This window comes from Xiphophorus hellerii, chromosome 11 (assembly GCF_003331165.1).
Source record: "Xiphophorus hellerii strain 12219 chromosome 11, Xiphophorus_hellerii-4.1, whole genome shotgun sequence".
NCBI classification, from domain to species: domain Eukaryota; kingdom Metazoa; phylum Chordata; class Actinopteri; order Cyprinodontiformes; family Poeciliidae; genus Xiphophorus; species Xiphophorus hellerii.
In genome coordinates this window covers 23199606-23217696 of record NC_045682.1, presented here as the reverse complement: position 1 = coordinate 23217696, position 18091 = coordinate 23199606, and the positions used below count along the sequence as shown (strand labels likewise).

Below are 18091 nucleotides of genomic sequence, written 5' to 3'. Positions count from 1 at the left end.
TGATCATATTTTCAGCAATTACCCAGTTTACTTGAAATGTAATCTGTAACCAACCAAACCAAGATTCCAGACTGACTGCATCATTTAACTGATAAGTTTATAAAATATTCACAGAAGTATTCTTCTTCTTTACTAAAGCAATTATTACTTGTGATTTCTTTTCTCCTTTTTTTGGCCTTCTACTTTAGCCTTCTTTGCTGGCAGGTAAAATTTGTAGGATTCTTGAACTGCAGCGATAGTCCACGTAAAATCATTCTGGTGTCCTCAAACGGCTTGCGGGCCGCCCTTTGAACCCACATGATATCAAATTTCTATCTACTATTGTTACATGTTAGCCATTAAACTTACCTGCTTTTTGATTCTAGCACAAACAGACTCCCACTCTTCCTCGGAAGCTGTGTATGGAAGAGGCCTGGGTTTCCAAGCAACCGAGTGATAATCAGGAAGATAAGGGCCTGATGTGAGCATGGTGCAGCAGGGCGCGCTTAGTGATCTGCCAACCTGAGCGAACCAGGACCAGTGATGGAAATGCAGATGGATTCTATTTTTATGTTGCATTATAATGCAGGTAGGAAATAATCTGCCAGCTGAGGCTAGCTTAATGGAGCTGTTTACCACGGTGAAAGCCTCACCGCCAGGGGCTCATTTTTCCTGATGTGTGAAATTATGATTTAATTCGATTAGAATAATAATTTAGGAAGAAATGAATCAAATTAGCGTCTTAAATGATTACTGATGTGTCCCTGCTGAAGCATCGATCATTGTGGCCCTCAGCAGCATGCTGTGCCTCCGGGCCTTCGTGCGTCAGGTGCTCTCGTTAATAAATGACAGATTTGGAGAGGCATGCAGGGGTTCACAGCTGACTGACTGCTCTGCGCACAGTCCTGTTTAAGTCTCCAAGCATGGCGAGGTGAAGGTCACTAAGATCAGAAATCATGAGTGGGCTTTTCGCCCTCTTGACATTTCTCGCCCTTAGTTCTGGAGACGCGAAGCCCCACGCTGGGTTGAAGACGTGGGGCCGCTTCAGTAAGCTCCCCTACCCCGGAGACAAGGCTTTCCTCTACGATACCTTCCCCAGAGACTTCATATGGGCGGTGGGCACGGCGGCGTACCAAGTGGAGGGGGCGTTCGAGAAGGACGGTAAGGGGCTCTCCATCTGGGACACTTTTACGCGCGGCGGGAACCGCATGGCCACCGGGGACGTGGGCAGCGACAGCTACCACAATATCCACGCTGATATCAGAGCAATCCGCCAGCTCGGGGTGACCCACTACCGGTTCTCCCTCTCCTGGTCCAGAATCTTCCCAAACGGGACGCGCGGAAGCTACAACGAAATCGGCACCAACTACTACCGGACGCTCATCAAGAGGCTGAAGGAGATCCGCGTCCAGCCGGTGGTCACCCTCTACCACTGGGACCTCCCCGAACACCTCCAGCAGAGCCTGGGCGGCTGGAGCAACCCGGAGCTGGTGGAGATTTTTAAGGACTATTCTGATTTCTGTTTCCATGAGTTTGGGGATGACGTGAAGTACTGGATCACAATCGATAACCCGTTTGTGGTTGCGCAGCACGGATACGGAACCGGGGTGGTCGCTCCCGGGATAAAGAATGACCCCGATCTCCCATTTCGGGTTGGACACAACTTGCTTAAGGTTGGTTAAAGATATGACTTAACATCTTACATACTGCATCTTACATAGTCTTACAGGTTTAATATCACTTTAATTTAACCAAGAAGTTTGCTTATGAGAGGAAATGACATGCACCATACATCAAAAGATGACAAAAGGAAGGAATATGAAATCTGGAAAAAACAAACAAAAACCCCCCAAAAACTGTTTTTATCTATGATAAATAAAAATGTCTATTGAAAATTAGCAGTGGTGTCCAAACAATTTTGGTTGGAAGAGCAATAAGAAGTCCTGTCTGCAGTTTACTAATCCGAATAAGAGGCACAACGAACATGTGAAAGAAAGGACTCTGGTCAGATGAGATTAAAATTAAATATTCTGGCCTACATGCAGAACTCTATCAGTGGAGAAATACTAACCCTGCACAGTGAAAACATCATTCCTGCCTTGAAACAGGAATGACAGGAAGGATATTTCAAGTAGTATTGTAATGTGAGGATGTTTTTCCTTAGGCCAGAATAGGGAAGCTGGTAAGAGTTGACGGGACAGTGGATGGGACAATCCTGGAGGATAAAAGACATTAGATTCACCTTCCAGCAGGACAACAACCCTAAACATATAGTCAGAGCCACAGTGAAAGGTTTAGACAAATCAGTGTATATTGGACTGGCTCAAGTCTAAATAAGAATCTGTGGCAAGATTTAAAAATGGCTGCAATCAGATGCTCTACATGCAGACTGACTGAGGTTGTTATTGATACATCCACCTAACAATAAAGATGATAAAGATGTTACCTGGCACAGACTGTTACAACAGTTAAATAAAAAATTTTACTGAATAGTTTTTAGAGAAGAAAGAACAAACTCGGGGAAACTTTAAGTGTCATGGTCTAAAAGGCAAACAGCAAACAAAATACCCCCTTCTAAGTAGAAATGAAAGACACTTCTATTGATTAGAAGAGTGTTTAGGAGTCCCTACCTTTAAGTTAAGATGGGAGATGTAGCTCTGTCACAAAGAGCCCAATATATTTTTATTTCTAAGAAAAACAAAGAAAGGCATGTGTCATTTTGCTCCCACTAAAATTATGCACTTCTGTGTTTGGTCTATCACTTTAAATCTTAAACCAAGCGTCTTTGGTTATGAAATGACAAAATTTTAACAAGAGTGCGCTAGTCATTGCAGCACTTAATTTTGTCCCTTCAAGTTACCTGGTTCCACTAGTTATATTATTATTAGTATTATTTCACAGTTAACAGATTTCAGTAGGTTTCCTGCTTTTACTTGATGCTGGCATCTCTCTGTCTTCCAGGCTCATGCAGCTGCGTGGCATCTCTACAACCGCCATTATCGGCCTCGGCAGCAGGGAAAGCTCTCCATGGCGCTGGCCTCTCACTGGATCAAGCCCCGCCGAACCCGCCTGGAGAGCTTGCGGGAGTGCCAGTGCTCCCTGGACCACGTCCTGGGCTGGTTTGCCCGGCCGCTGTTTGCAGATGGAGACTACCCTCCTTGCATGAGGGAGCGACTCGGCTCGCGCCTGCCATCCTTCACCCAGGAGGAGAGAGAGCAGGTGAGGGGAACTGCTGACTTCTTCGCCCTCTCCCATGGGGCTACGCTGAGCTTCCAGCTCATCAACGATAGCCTGAAGTTTGGGCAGCTTGAAGACCTGGACCTGAGGATGCTTCTCTACTGGGTCAATGCAGAGTATGACAAACCACCCATCTTTGTGGTGCAGAGTGGTTGGTGAGTTAGCATTATATGCTGATATTTTTTCTTTCTCTAGCAGAATATTTGAGGGCTTGGATATGTCTTACATTGGCAGTGTTGAGCCAAGTTTTCTTTTGAGACAGGTACGTCCTTGGGAACACTAAGACAGAAGACCCGAAACACATGTACTACCTCAAGAGGTTCATAGCAGAGGCACTTAAATGTAAGTCCACTTGTTCCTGATAACAGAAAAAAACGTTTTTATTTATCCACATATTTAATGATAAACTAAATAATATTCCTTTCTGATGTGTTTGTTGTCCAGCAATCATCATAGATGGAGTGAACATGATTGGATACACAGCCTGGTCCCTTATTGACGGCTTTGAGTGGCACAGAGAATATGGGATTCGCCGTGGACTGTACTACGTTGACTTCAACACTCCTGACATGAAGAGGGAGCCAAAGACATCTGCTACCTTCTACAGGTTGCCTACATACATGGATGGAAATGATTGTTTTTTCTTTTTGGTGAAATAACTGAACGAGTAAAATATGTATGATTCAATTTGTGCTTAAGCTGTTCCATAAGGATTCTCTTATGTTTGATTGAAGGAATACTATTTTTGCTTTTTGTCACATTTAAATGTTTCAGATCATCAAAAACATTTTAATACCAGACAAATATAAACAGTATCAGGTCACTCCCCAGATTTTTAAAAATATTTAATTTTGGACTTTGACTAGGCCAAAATCAAAACCTTAAATTCAGAGGGTTTCTGCTGATGTTTGAGATGATTGTTCTGCAGTAGAACCCCAGTGTGTATGGGCTTCGTGGTTCCATTAGTTACTGTATGTTGTCCAGTCCTGAAGCCTCAACGCAGCCCCAGACCATCACACTAGGGCCACCATGTTTGATTGTCAGTATTTTGTTCTTTTTCTGAAACGTGTTAATTTTAAACCAGAAGTATCGGTACACACATCTTCCAGAATGTTCCACTTTTGTGTTTTTATTCCACAGAATATTTTTACAAAAGTCCAGACATTCTTTTGGGAAATGTGAGGCGGTCTTTGTGTTCCTTTTGGTTACCAGTTGTTTTCACTGCTGAGGCTGCCATGGATGTAATTTCTATTGTTGAATCATTAACTTATCTGAGGCAAATGCGGTCTGCGTATTCTTTAAATTGTTATTTATGTACTGCTTTGGAAGATCTTCTGGTATTTTAATTCTTTAAAGGGGATGTCTTGATTTTACAGGATACACTGGTCAGGTCTGGATAAGCTAATGAAATAATAGTACATTTTGCTTTAACAAATACGTTCAGGTCAGTTTGGATCGTAAATGCAATCATGATTTACTTGTTTTAGTCAAATTTGTTTGACGATTTGAAACATTTCAATATTTTTCATCATTTCTACAGAAACGTCATCCATAAGAATGGATTCCCTGAACTTCCAGAGAACAGACCAGCACAAGGAATGTTTCCGTGTGATTTTGCATGGGGTGTATCGGCCAATTCCATCCAGGTGTGTTAAAGTATGTGCAGTTGGAACATAGCAGAGCAAGAATGTTTCCTAAGAAATGGGACTTCAATGAAATATTAACTGTTTTCTTAATTTGGGTTCAAAGATTCCTTTGTGGATCTCATATTAGGTAAAACTCAAACATTGTTACTGTAGGTTGACGAGTATTTTACTCTAAATCCACCTTTGTTGCATCGTCCTGGTTTGAAGCTGTTGTGATGATAAATATATGGCTTTTTAGCTTGCAGTTTTCTTGGTTTAAAGTCCAGCTGAGTTGCAGGAAAAAACATCTGATCCTCTTAATCATAAACCTCCTAAGCTCCCATTTTGGCAGCTTGGCTAGCGGGACTAGACCAGCTGTCATCGATTTATCCTATTTGGCCTTTATTTGCAGTGGTGTGTATTACCCGAGAGTAAGCATGTGTGTTTTTGTACTAGTGTTTGTTTGTCCTTGTGTCATAGGTGGAGACAACTCCCACCCAGTTTGCAGATCCCAATGTTTACCTGTGGAACATTTCCAACAACGGAGAGCTGATCAAGCTGGAGGGCTTCAGTGCACCACCTTTACACAGAGCCACGCATTGTGCTGATTATGCCACAATCCGGCAACAGGTGAGCCTGCCAAACGTCTCCCATTTGGCCAGCTTTAAACTGAGAAATAAATCCAGAGTCCTGGATGTGTTTTACATGAGCATTTTGGTGCTGATTTGTCTCTTCTTGCCTTAAAGTGACTGCACAGAAAGTCATAAATGTTAGATTAGTTTGAATGTTGTTTTGGGAGAACAGTTTTTTATCTTTGTCTTTTCTCGCATTGTGTAGTATTGACATTTATTATTGCTTGACTTTGTCAATTGAGATAAATAACTGCAAAAGAAAAGGTTAACCTTAATAAAAAGTTATAAACTGTATCTGCTTAACTGACTGTTTTTATTCCTGCCTTGTTTCAGGTGGATGAAATCAGGCAGGTGGGGGTAAACCACTTCCACTTTTCCCTCAACTGGTCTGCTCTGGTGCCTACAGGTGACGTGGCTTATCCCAACACCACCCTGCTGGGATATTACCGCTGCTTTACCCGTCAGCTGGCGCAGGCCAACGTCACACCTGTGGTCACCCTTTGGCACCACACCCGGCAGCGCAGCAACCTGCCAACCCTGCTCGACACTGCCAACAGGTGGCTCAACAGGTGAGACGTTTAGCCAATTATTTCAATGCAGATATTTTAAAAACAATTTCATTGAACTAGTGCATAGCTTCCTTTCAATACTGTGATGTGGGCTGCAGTAGTTCACAGACTTTGATCACCAGCTAAGTGTCAAACCTCTGATATGCAGAAAATACTGAATAAATGCAACAGAGTTTACAAGGGTGCAACTCAAATGTAGCAATAATAACCTGATTGTAACCTGACTAAATGTCATCCTACCCAGACCCAATCCTCTCTGTTTGCACCGATGAAGATTTACTCATGTCCACCTAAATGCTTGGATCTAGTCCAACTGTCAGCAACCTAATCTACGTTCTGATTAATCCGGCTAATAATATTTCACCATTTCGTGGCACCAGAATAGCTCTGAACTGTCATGATGGAAAGTCGTGCATTCATCCTGAAAAAAGTGAAATCTACACATGCACCATACCAGATGGAGCGTACAAAGAACCACAGACATAAGTATCATATGTTACACACTTTTCCATATGCCTAGATGCAGATATTAAATAATATGGCAGCATAATAGGGAGGTAACTGTGCTCTGAGCAGAGCGCTGCTTTCTAGCTTCTTTCTAGCTGGTAGTCATGGTGGCTGAATTGGGGGTTGTTAATAAAAGAAAAAGCTAAATTTCTACTTTCCAAACTTCTCAAGACTGCACATAAAACCTTGCAGTACTTGCATTTTGTTTTGTTTCAAAATGTACTTGCAGATGTTTTACCTGACAATATCATATTTTTTTCCTCAGAAAGACACCAGAGGCCTTTGCAGACTATGCCAGGCTTTGCTACAGAGAAATGGGGGCCCATGTAAAGATGTGGATCACCTTGAATGAACCCAATGATGAGATGGTGAGCTATCAGGAGGGCCACCAGATGCTGCGGGCGCATGCTCTGGCCTGGCACGCCTACGACCGGGAGTTCAGACATACGCAAAGAGGACAGGTCAGTAAAACACTTGTGCTAAATAACTCGCCTTTTAAAGTTTCAAATTTATTTGTTAAAATTATGCACTTTCCTAGGTGTCTCTGGCTCTGCACATAGACTGGGTGGAACCGGCATTTTCCTTCAGCCGAGAGGACGTGGAGCCGGCGAAAAGGGTTTTGGATTTCTACGTTGGCTGGCTGGCCGAGCCAATCTTTGGCAGTGGCGATTATCCTATGGGAATGAGGAACTGGCTGCGACAGCTCAACTCACTTGAGTAAGAAGAAAGAAAAATCCTGCTTATTTTTTATTCTTCACCTTTTTAGCTGCAGTGTGGTCATGACTGGATACAAATTCTTAAATTGGATGAAGCATAGAATAGCAAAGTGTCGCCTCTCCCCCATTCGCTTCTGAGTGCTGATTTTATGCTGCCGAAACAAAGGTTCCTACACTTCTTTCTTTGTTTTAGCTGTTTGGATGTCATTTCCAGTCATAGTGTGGAAGCTAAAGAATCATCTTTTTAAATATTATACATTTTATTTACTTATACATATAGATAGAGACGGACTAATCAGCTCGTATCAGCTTCCTAGACTTTTAGTGTTAATCTAAAAGAGGCAGAACAAAAAGGTTTCTCATTCTGTACTTGCAACATACTTCAAAATTATATTAAGCAATAATGTATAGAGTTTTTGATTAAGTGTAATAATCAAAATGAAAAAGTAAATAACTTTGCATACATGACATCAGTAGTACATGACATATTTATCAAGTGCCATGTTTCACTGCTGCAATTTAGCATAATAATGGTATGTTGGTGAGTCAGGAAGATAGATGCATTTTAAATAAGTTTATGTTACATTCTACCAATGCATTAATAAAGGTTTCCCAAATAAATGTGAAAAAAAGGCAAAAACGTTTGCTGTTTGCCGCTATTTTCTTTGGCAAAGTTACCTAAAAAGGTTTCTTGAATGTCATGTAGCAAATCAGAGCACAGCTATTGCTTGCTGATGGTCTCCTTGCTATTTTGAAGTGTTGCATAATTCAAACAAATGAATTGTGAAAATCTAGTAGGCAGAAAATGGGCAACTTTACACTATATGCGGGTAACCCATGGGTACCGCTTTTGTCTGCTCTTTTACTCTTTAGCTCTTTCTTTTCTTATTTAAACAGATTGCCTGTTTTTAATGCGGAGGACAGACAGCTGGTCAGAGGGACTTATGACTTTTTCGCTATGAGTCACTTCAGTACCAAGCTTGTGACTCATGCCAAGGAAGACTTGTAAGTTAAAACCATTTTTCTGCTCCTACCATTTACATTTTATCTAAAACAAGCACACTGAGCAAAAGTGGAGTACAAACCTGAATCCTGTTTTGACCTTTGTGTGACCATGTGAGCAGATACACCTACACAGAGATGCTTGAGGTTCAGCACATGATAGACACAACATGGATCATGTCTCCCAGGCCAGTCGTGCCCTGGGGGCTGAGGAAGGCTCTAAACTGGGTAAGACTGGGCGACTTTGTTCCTAGCAATGCTTTCATACACAGAGGATAACAACATTTAAATGAAGAACTGTCTGATTGTTACATTTGCTCTTTCTATGTGAAGGTAAAGCAGCACTACAGTGATGTACCCATCTATGTAATGGCTAATGGAGTCCAGGAAGACCCGGCCCGTTTCAAAGACTCCCTGCGAGTTTATTACCTCTACAACTACATTAACGAGGCACTAAAAGGTAGGACTAATACAGAAGTTTTCACATATTTACTGTATATTTTAACTGGTGAATGTATTAAACAAGAGATTTAGCCTTTAAAACAGCTGAATCATGTCCCTTATTGGCCTCAGTAGAGATTAATAATTAGACAGGAACTGACCCCTGATGGATATCTGCTGACTCAAAGAAAACCTGCAGCATTCACCAATTTGTTGAGTAACAGGTGCTTGCTGTGTAGTTATGGTCCCTCACAAAAGTATTCACACCTTAACAAACTTTAGTGCATTTCCTATGGATTTTATGTGCTGGACTAACACAAACTACTGCATAATTGAGACATGGAAGGAAAATAAAACATGATTACTACTTTCTTGTCACACTCAGCATTTACTCTGGATGGTGTCAACCTGAAGGGTTACTTTGCCTACGCCCTGAACGACCAACGAGACCCGGGGTTTGGCCTTTACGGTCAGGTCCACGAGGAGGTCATCGTCAAGGCCTCCCTTTCCAACTATCGCAACATCATCCAGCACAACGGGTTCCCTATTCCCGGAGCGTCTCCACAGCAGTGTCCCGCTCTGCCACAGCCCTGCTCCGGCTGCCACATCCTCATCAGGAGGCCTGTCGTGGGCTTCTTGACTCTAGTGGGCTCAGGAGTTCTGATTACGCTGGGTCTCATCATTTACTACACCGCCAAGAGACACAAGGAGTATTACTGAGGAAGGGATGCAGACCGGGCTGCTGGTTCAACAGTTCTTATGTGACTGTTAGGTATTGCTTTATAGGCATGGGCCCTTATATAATCCACATAGGCGAGTAAAAACATCAGTTTTCATGATTTTTATAAAAAAATGTCTAAAAAGGTTTAATACATATAATTGTTATATGAAACAGAAAAAGAAATTTCATAATTAAAGTTATATAATATATTGTACTTATTCATAGCTGCTAGGATTTTCATGCATAAACAGAAAAAATGTAGAATAAACATACTACAATTTACTCAAATGACTGAATGGGCTATTATAGCTTTATGGCATTTGGCTCTCTGGAGTAATACAAATCTAATGAGCTTATGTTAATTACCGGTAATAGAACAGACTTAATAGGAGAATCATCACAGCATGATGCTGTGCTGCCACCGCCATGTTTTACTGTATAGAGGGTGTGTTAGGGTAGCATTTAGGTCAAACACTTTGACCTTTGGTCTCCCCAGACCCAAGGAACGTCCTTCACATGTGTGCTGTATCCTCTGTATGGCTTGCAGCAAACTGCAAATTGGACAATTTATGGCTTTTTTTTTTTTTAGCAATAGTAAGTCTTTGCTCATAAACTGTAATTTTAAAACATTTTCCTCCTAACATATGGGTGATTGTGTAGCCCTCCTTCAGTTTCACATAACTGGTCATTTTCTTTTTTTATCTCCCCCGCAAGGAGTCTTTTTGTGGGCTCTAGTGTCCCTTTTTCAAAGTAGGCCGACAGGAAAGGTGGAAGGAGAGGGGGGAAGACATGCGGTAAATGTCGTCGGGTCCGGGAGTCGAACCCGCGACAGCCGCGTCGAGGACACGTTGCCTCTGAATGTGGGTCGCGCTAACCCCTCCGCCACCACGGCACGCCCAACTGGTCATTTTCTAAGCAATGGGACACCTTGATATAGGTACTTGGCCCATGCCTATTTGTTAGACTTTTGGTGCTGACATATTTATCTTAAATTGTAATTTATTAGTTATTTAAGCAGTGTCTCAAAGACCTATAGACACTGTTGTAATACATGCTATGAGTAAGCACAATTTGTGAATAAATTAAGTTCTAATTTATTAAACTAACTGAGGCTGAACTTCAGTGTCAAGTTGAAGAATAAGTGGTACTTGTAACATGGAGATGCAGACTTTACATGTTGCTAACAAGGTGATTTATTGTAACCTCTCTGAACATTATAATACATTCCCCGCCTTCCCAGGTCCATCTTGTGTTTTCCATTTTTATAAGCTCAATGGTTTATAGTCTGTGTGCAATGCTGATAAATTTACCGATAATTACATAAACCCAAACTGCTATAAACTGTTCCAAATTATGGCACAAAAACTCTGCAACTCAAAACATCATGGCGTCCAGGCCGTCTTCCATAAACTTCTTGTACATGGCCATGAACTTTGCAATAAACGCCTCCAGGTGGTAGATGGCTTTGCTGCCCAGTTGGAGTCGGTGCTCATAGTAAGCAGCCAGGTGGGCCACCTCCGTCTTTAGCTGCCCGTCGCAGTTATTCAGTAGTTCTTCCACTAAACCCTGTTACATGAAAGCAGAGGGTAAATTTCTTCTTAATTTGAAAACTAGTTTGAAATTTTGTGTTAAAGGGAAGAAGAATTGATCGTGATTTGACCTTTATGATGATATCAGGAGGGATGCAGTGCGTCAGCAGCTCGTACAGCCTGGCTCGAACCTCCAACAACCTGAAACACAGAAGGAAAGCTCCTGCATTTGAACATCTCACAGTCTGACTCAGATCTTCCTAAACCCGACTACATCTCCCGTATACAAATATATTTTCCTTCATACCTCTGAGGACTCTGCTGGCTGACGATGGCATTAGCAGTTTCTCTCAGGTAGACCTCCCAGTCCGGCTCTGGCACATCCTGATCTGCTGAGAATGGATACCTGTAGAATGTCAGCACGAGACACGTGAGCATATATTTCTGCAAAATATTCACGCAAAACATTGTTGCGGGAACACAACTCACTGCTGCACTCTGCACGCCTCACACATCAGAAGAGCTCTGCGGAGGTTGCGACCCGACTTTTCGCTGATCTGCTTGGCCAGCTCAGGCGGCAGCAGCAGACCTTCCTTTTTACAGACCGACGTCAGAACACTGCACACCTGTGAAAACAGGACGATCACAGAAGGTAATAGTCCAGAGTTTACATATTTGTGTTACCTCAAGGTCAAGGAGAAAACAAATCAGAAACGACTTAGAGAAGTGATTTTTGGCACAAATAAATTATGAGGGGCTTATAGGCATATTCAAAAACTATTTTAACACCATACTTCTTAGAAAGACTGATGGCAACTAGAAATATTTAACTCAAGACTAGATAATGCAACAATCAATGGCAAAAAAAATCCAAAGACATATTTCAGACTCAGTCAATCAGATTTACCAAGAAAATGTCTTTTCAATTTAAAAGAATTTGACTAAATTATTCAGGTTTTCAAAGTTACACAAATATAAGATTGCTGAAACAATTTTGTGAATAATCTTTGGAGAAAAGAGATCAAAATAAGGACAAATTTGACAAATTTAGAGGCTGGTAAAGACCAAGTCCTATTTATAATGGATCCTATTTATAATCTCATTTCCCTATGATTGTATTCTAATTAAGTTTGTCCCCCCGCCCCTCAGCTCCTTTTTACCTCTTCTGTGCTCGGCAGAGGGACTCTGACAGCCAGACATCTGCTCTGGATCGGCCCGATGACCTTCGAGGTGGATGTCGAGCAGAGAATGAGACGACAGGTAGTCATATACTTCTCCATTGTGCGTCGCAAGGCATGCTGAGCATCCTTAGTAAGTCTGTCCACCTCTGTAAGCAGCACCACTGGGAGAAAAGAAAATTCTTTTTTTTGAGATGTCTTCTTATTTCTAGGAAGCTTTACTTTCTTAGCACAATAGCTCTATTCCACACACTGACTCTCAGAGATAGTCTCTTCTACCTTTGAACTCTCTATGAGTGCTGGACTGGATTTGCTGGGACTGGGCCACAGTTTTAATCAGCTCCTGGATCACCACACGATCCTGGTTTCCCGCATCACTGGACAACAAAGACATAATGTTTCATGTTACATTGTATTCTCTCTGAACAGCAACAAAAATGGCACAAATAAAAAAAAGGAAGCATTAAACCATGTAGAAGTTTATATTACCTTGGGTTAACCTCTAAGTGATAGTTGCTGGCTATTATGTTGATCTCAATTTTCTTTTTTGATGGAGCCTGAAGTCAAAGACAAAGCAAACATTTCAAGTGAATACATATCAACATGTATAACATTACATGAGATATTATGTGTAATGTCTCATCAGGAGAATGGCAGTACTAGAATAGTGATACTGTTGAAGAAAGGTGAAGAGACTGAGGTAGCTCAAGTGAGGTCTCCAGTTAGTTTATTTAAATATGTATTAACCTGTTATTACTTTTTAAATAAACTAAAACTGCTATTTTATTATCAAAAAAGCACGTCAGGGAAGAGATAGGAGAAGGAGCTTCAGGGTGTGAAGATATAAAAATTGTATTAATTATGATAGAACCAGAAAGGACAATAGGTGAGGACTGATGTCATGTTAATATTTTTAACTTTCAACATTCTTTTTTTCATTATTTCCACACAATTTATAAGGGTAGCTGTTGGGTTATGATTAGGTCATCAGCTGCAGTAGAACACCCCACCCCCACACCAAAAATTCACCAGATTCAGACGCACACCTGCAGTTTTTGTTAGCTTCATGAAAGTAATTGATTTGGAAAAATGTTCTTTTGCCTGATTTTTTTTTTTGTTCCTTATATGAATTATTGTCATTTTCATCCTTAAAATTCAAAAATGTCCACTTAACTTTATATTTTGGTCTGATTATGTAATTTTTAAATATTAAATGATTAATAATTTGATCAGGTACTGTAAGTGTTGGAAACCCATCATGAACTGCAGGGTCTAAAAGTGTTTTTGTTTTAATAATTTCCCTCTCACCACAATAGTTTGATGCTCTATGCGAAGCTTCTCCACCCCTGGTCCATACAGTTCTTTCAGCAAACACATGATGCGGGTTTTTTTTCCCGCTCCTGATGGTCCGTACACCAACAAGTGAGGAAAGTCGCCGCACTGAACCTGGAACAAGTATTAAAAAAATGTTTAGTTCCTGTTGGTGTCCTAATTTTAAAAAATAAATGTATATAGACAGAAATAATACTGTTAAATAATACATAAATCAGATCCGCCGAATCATTTGGGTTTACTGCAGTTTCTCCATTATGATTATAGCAACAGTAACTAAAAAAATATAAACATTTAGACCTTCATATATTAACATAGTTTGTACAATTTATTAAAGAAACTAAGCGTGAAAATACCATCTAGGGGTGATTTTTTTTTCTCACCAACAAATGTACATTTACAATAAAAAACACTGTTGGGCAATGAAGAATGGATTTCCACTGCAAGATCTTACAATATATATATATATATATACACACATATACACACACACACATATATATATATATATATATATATATATATATATATATATGTGTGTATATATATATATATATATATTTTTTTTTTCCTTTGTGTATTTGACTTGATGACATTTCCTTAGACCTTAGATAGTTGATCCATAGACGTGTGTAAACTTTCCACCTGAATGTTTTCATTGCCTCTTGTAAAATGACTCAAGTACTACTTGTCTCTCCAATCCAGTTGTTTTTTTGTGACGTCACCGGAGAAGCTTGGTTTTTAAAGGATAAATAAATAGAAGTTTACAACAAAACAAATGGGGCTGGCTAGTGGCTTTAAAGGTTTCTAGAACGGAACAATATCCGGAGTTACACTTTTACTAAACGTAGTCAACGTTAAATTTACGCTCAGAGTTCATATACTTAGCGGTTAATATTTTGTTAACATAGCAGTAGTAATATTGTTTATGTTGTTATGGTAGCATAATGCTACCAAGGCTAGAGCTAGCCTGTGGATAAACAGCTAGCTGCTCTCACCAGGTTTTTCAGTTGAGTCGCTTGTTCTTTGTGATAGTCAAGTTTCCCAAGAGACGTCGGTCGATATTTATCCAGCCACAAACTCATTGTGTGAAGACTTTAGTGTAATTTTTTATCGTCACTGTTTACAGGCAACCCGTCTGCAGCTAATCTCCCGCGAAATGTTTTCTTAAACGTAATCAACCGCGCTGCCTCACTTCCTGTGCCGCGGTACGGAGACTCCAAGGAGACAAAAACCTCAAAATGTGCCAAGGCCCGTCATGTAACAGGGCTGAGTCGCTCTAAGTTACACTGGACTGCCTGTAAGGACAGAAATAGACCCCCTGCTGCATTGTTAAATATAATGTAAGTTCATTTACTTTATATACTGTCAGAGACCGTTGTTATAAAGTGCTTGTCAGAAAATATCAAATGCTTCCCTGAAGTCCAACAATACCAGCACATTGGTTCTTCCACAGTCCGCATTTAAGTGGGTGTCATTTAACAGTTTGACATTGACGATGGCTGCCTGTCTCAGTACTGTGGTGATAACGGAAACCGGACTGAAAGATGTTAAAGTGGTTGGTCATTGCTAACAAGGTATTTAACTGAACATTTTTCAGTCACTTTTCTCTTGTGAATGGAAGGTTGAAGATTGATCTGTAGTTCTCTACACAGCTACTTTTCCAGATTTTTTTTTATAGTAGTGGTTTTATAATTGATGTTGTTATAGCCTAGGAGACAACACCTGATAAGAGTAATGGGTTTAATATTTGAATCGGATCAGATGTAACAGCATCTCTGTAAAGAAGTTGGAAAGTTCATTGCAAGCCCTGGTAGAGTGTAATTCAGATGCTACATTCACAGGATGGTTTGTCAATCTTTGTTCATTCAGGTAAAAACAAACAATTATGTTTACACAACAGCTCACAGCCATCCTTTATAAGTCCTTTTATTTTGACAGCATGGATCTTTTGCATGAAACAATCTGATAAGATGAAGAAAAAAAAAGACAGTTAATCTGCAGTGGAAACAAAAGGACGCACTGACATTGAGCTAATCTTACCATCTCATCATGAAAAGGCATGATGAGTAGAGATTTAATGAAATTCTTTGTCCATTTCATGATTTCACCTTGGTTGGCATATCCTTTGTCCTATAGAAGGAAGTGTGTAAAAATGTACATTTAATTCCAATCAGTTTCCGGTGCAAAGATTCAGTCATTGTACTCTCCCTCCCATTCCACATGGCGCAGAATGTTAATTATATTTCCTGCACACACTCCCTGCCTTTATCTTCTAAAATCTATGAAATGCTTGTTGTCAAAACGTTGATCTGACGTCTTTTACACATCTCAGACATGGTAGACAGTACATGCTTTCATGATAACACGGCTTACACACAACAACTTCCTTTGATTATTTTTCAAATTTTTTCTCCTTTACAACCAACTTTCTTTTATGTATTTTATGTGATTGACCAATACATAGGGGCAATGAGTGTGAAATAGAAGAAAATTATACTTTGGCTTCAGGATTTTTACAAATATCTAAAACGTGTTGTGTGTATTTATATGCAGCTACCCAAAAGCATAAAAATTTAAATAAAATGTATACAAAATAAAAAAAAAGTTCAAATCTTAGCTAGGCTCTCTTATTTGGTGAAAAGTTATCAAGTCTTACCTGTTTCTCCATTTTATACACCTTTTTTTCTGCTTTGTTTCTGCATCTGCAGCTGTTATACAAACTATTCTAGATAAATTAGATTTTTTGTATTCTTTGTAGTTATTTATCCAATGCTACAGTCTGTTCTCCTCTTCACCTTTCTTCCACCTGGCTGAGGTAAATATGCCTCTCTGTGACAGGAATGTTATATATGTAGCATGTCTGAGCAGGTTAGCGTAGCTTGCACTGAAACACATTCTTGGATTATATTAATGCAGCATAATCATCTCAATCTGTAAAAATCTGGGTATTTGAAAGATATTTCACTCAGCTCATGATTTCATCAAAGTTAATATAAACAGATGTGAACAAAAAATATTTTTTGTATCCAGTCAAGTTCAACTTGATTCAGAAATACTTTATTAATTCCACAGTGTAAATAAATATTGTGACTTCAGTTATAATGCTTTTTTCAAAGAGTTTTTAAAGATGCTGGTGGATAAGAAAAGGGCTGATCTCCTGCAGCGATCAGTATTGCAGTGTATCTGAAAAAAACCTGACTGAAGACAATTTATTATTGTATGACTGTCTGATTAAGAGGATGCTGTTGCAATGTTTTTCATTTTATGAACAATCTTTATTTGCGTCTTCATCTCCTGGGGTTCCAGAACAGTCCCCAAACAGAGCCAGTGTTCTTTATCTTTATTGTTGAGCTTCTTAGACACTGCTCTGGAGATCCTAACGGACAATGTCAGTCAATCGGTTTGTGACATGAAGATCAATTTGACAATGATCCAAAGCACAAAGCAGGTCCACCTCTGAACCAACCTAGTGAAAGTATGGACTTTAATCAGATTGAGCTGGCCTTACACAGATCATTTGTTCCATAAAATGTTCCAGATGAGCATTACAACTAACACAGAAGTAAGTATAAAACTGCATTAAACTGATTTGTTAAAAAAGTGGGCCAAAACTCCTCTACAGCAGTGTAAAAGACCCATTACCAATCACTGCAAATGATTGATGACAGTTGTTGCTACCAAGGGTAGTGTAACCAAAAATTTGGTTTAAGGGTCAATAACTTTTTCACACAGTCAGCTTGATTTGGACAGCTTTCTTCCTTAATTAATGAAACCGTAATTTAAAAACGTTGCTTTTTTTGTATTTTCCCATGTTGTCTTTTCTGAAATTAAAGTTTGCTTTATTTGGATTACAAGACATATTTCTACTCTGGCAGATCTTCATAGAAACTTTTGGTTACGTAGACACTGGTATTATTACATCCTCCCTCTGTGACCAGATCTCCTTTCTAACTGGACAGGCCTCAACGGGAAAATTCATCTCCATCACAAATGTCTAAATTGCAGGTTTCCACTTCTGACCAGAGACATTCCCTCCAAAATGTTAAAACTGATTATTTTCTGGCAAACCTGAGGAATTCCACAGTCCATCGACAACTCTGCAAAAAACCATGACTTTTTACGTACTCTTAAAACCTTATTGCTGCTCCTAAAACCGGGAGATGTGGAATATATTGACAGGAGTTAATAGCATTTTAAAGCATTACCTCATGTTTTGTTGAGGAATTTGCATGTGAGGTGAAAAATCCGTCGCCCTGAGCCATGTTGCGCAGCAAAGAGGGGAAAGGTGCAACAAGGAGGGGGAAGGACTCGAAACCTTCTGATCTGCTTTTATCCATGACACGTTGTCATTTCTCTTCCCCTACTTGTGCATACTTACATATATTTCCATGCAAAACAATGGCCATTCTCCATGGACACACACGCACGCACACGCCCCAACACACACACACACACTCCAGCAGTTCAAACACCTGCCCATGGAACTGCCCCTCTTCTCGCTGAGGTAATGTAGGAGGGAAACACATTCCTCAGCCTTTTTCCCTCCTCCCCTCTCAGTATATTACATCTTTACAACTAAATAAACTCAGTCTGTGAATCGTTTCTGTCAGGGTTGGATCC

The 18091-nt window shown here is 40.1% G+C and overlaps 2 protein-coding genes across 2 annotated transcripts; one reads left to right on the top strand and one right to left on the bottom strand.

The window, feature by feature from the left end:
- Window positions 1–808: 808 nt before the first annotated feature.
- Window positions 809–10118, top strand: kl (klotho). Its single transcript, XM_032577311.1, has 13 exons — window positions 809–1652; window positions 2941–3371; window positions 3479–3558; window positions 3661–3823; window positions 4757–4862; window positions 5322–5471; window positions 5807–6042; window positions 6815–7010; window positions 7088–7266; window positions 8163–8270; window positions 8390–8495; window positions 8601–8727; window positions 9094–10118. Exons 1-13 carry the CDS (start codon window positions 936–938, stop codon window positions 9426–9428), a joined length of 2934 nt encoding a protein of 977 aa, XP_032433202.1. The 5' UTR covers window positions 809–935; the 3' UTR covers window positions 9429–10118.
- Window positions 10119–10602: 484 nt separating this feature from the next.
- rfc3 (replication factor C (activator 1) 3) lies at window positions 10603–14675 on the bottom strand. The gene is made up of 9 exons (XM_032577312.1): window positions 14467–14675; window positions 13445–13582; window positions 12626–12693; window positions 12416–12513; window positions 12119–12300; window positions 11448–11584; window positions 11266–11364; window positions 11090–11159; window positions 10603–10995 (listed from the first exon to the last, which is right to left on the bottom strand). Exons 1-9 carry the CDS (start codon window positions 14551–14553, stop codon window positions 10804–10806), a joined length of 1071 nt encoding a protein of 356 aa, XP_032433203.1. The 5' UTR covers window positions 14554–14675; the 3' UTR covers window positions 10603–10803.
- Window positions 14676–18091: the final 3416 nt, after the last annotated feature.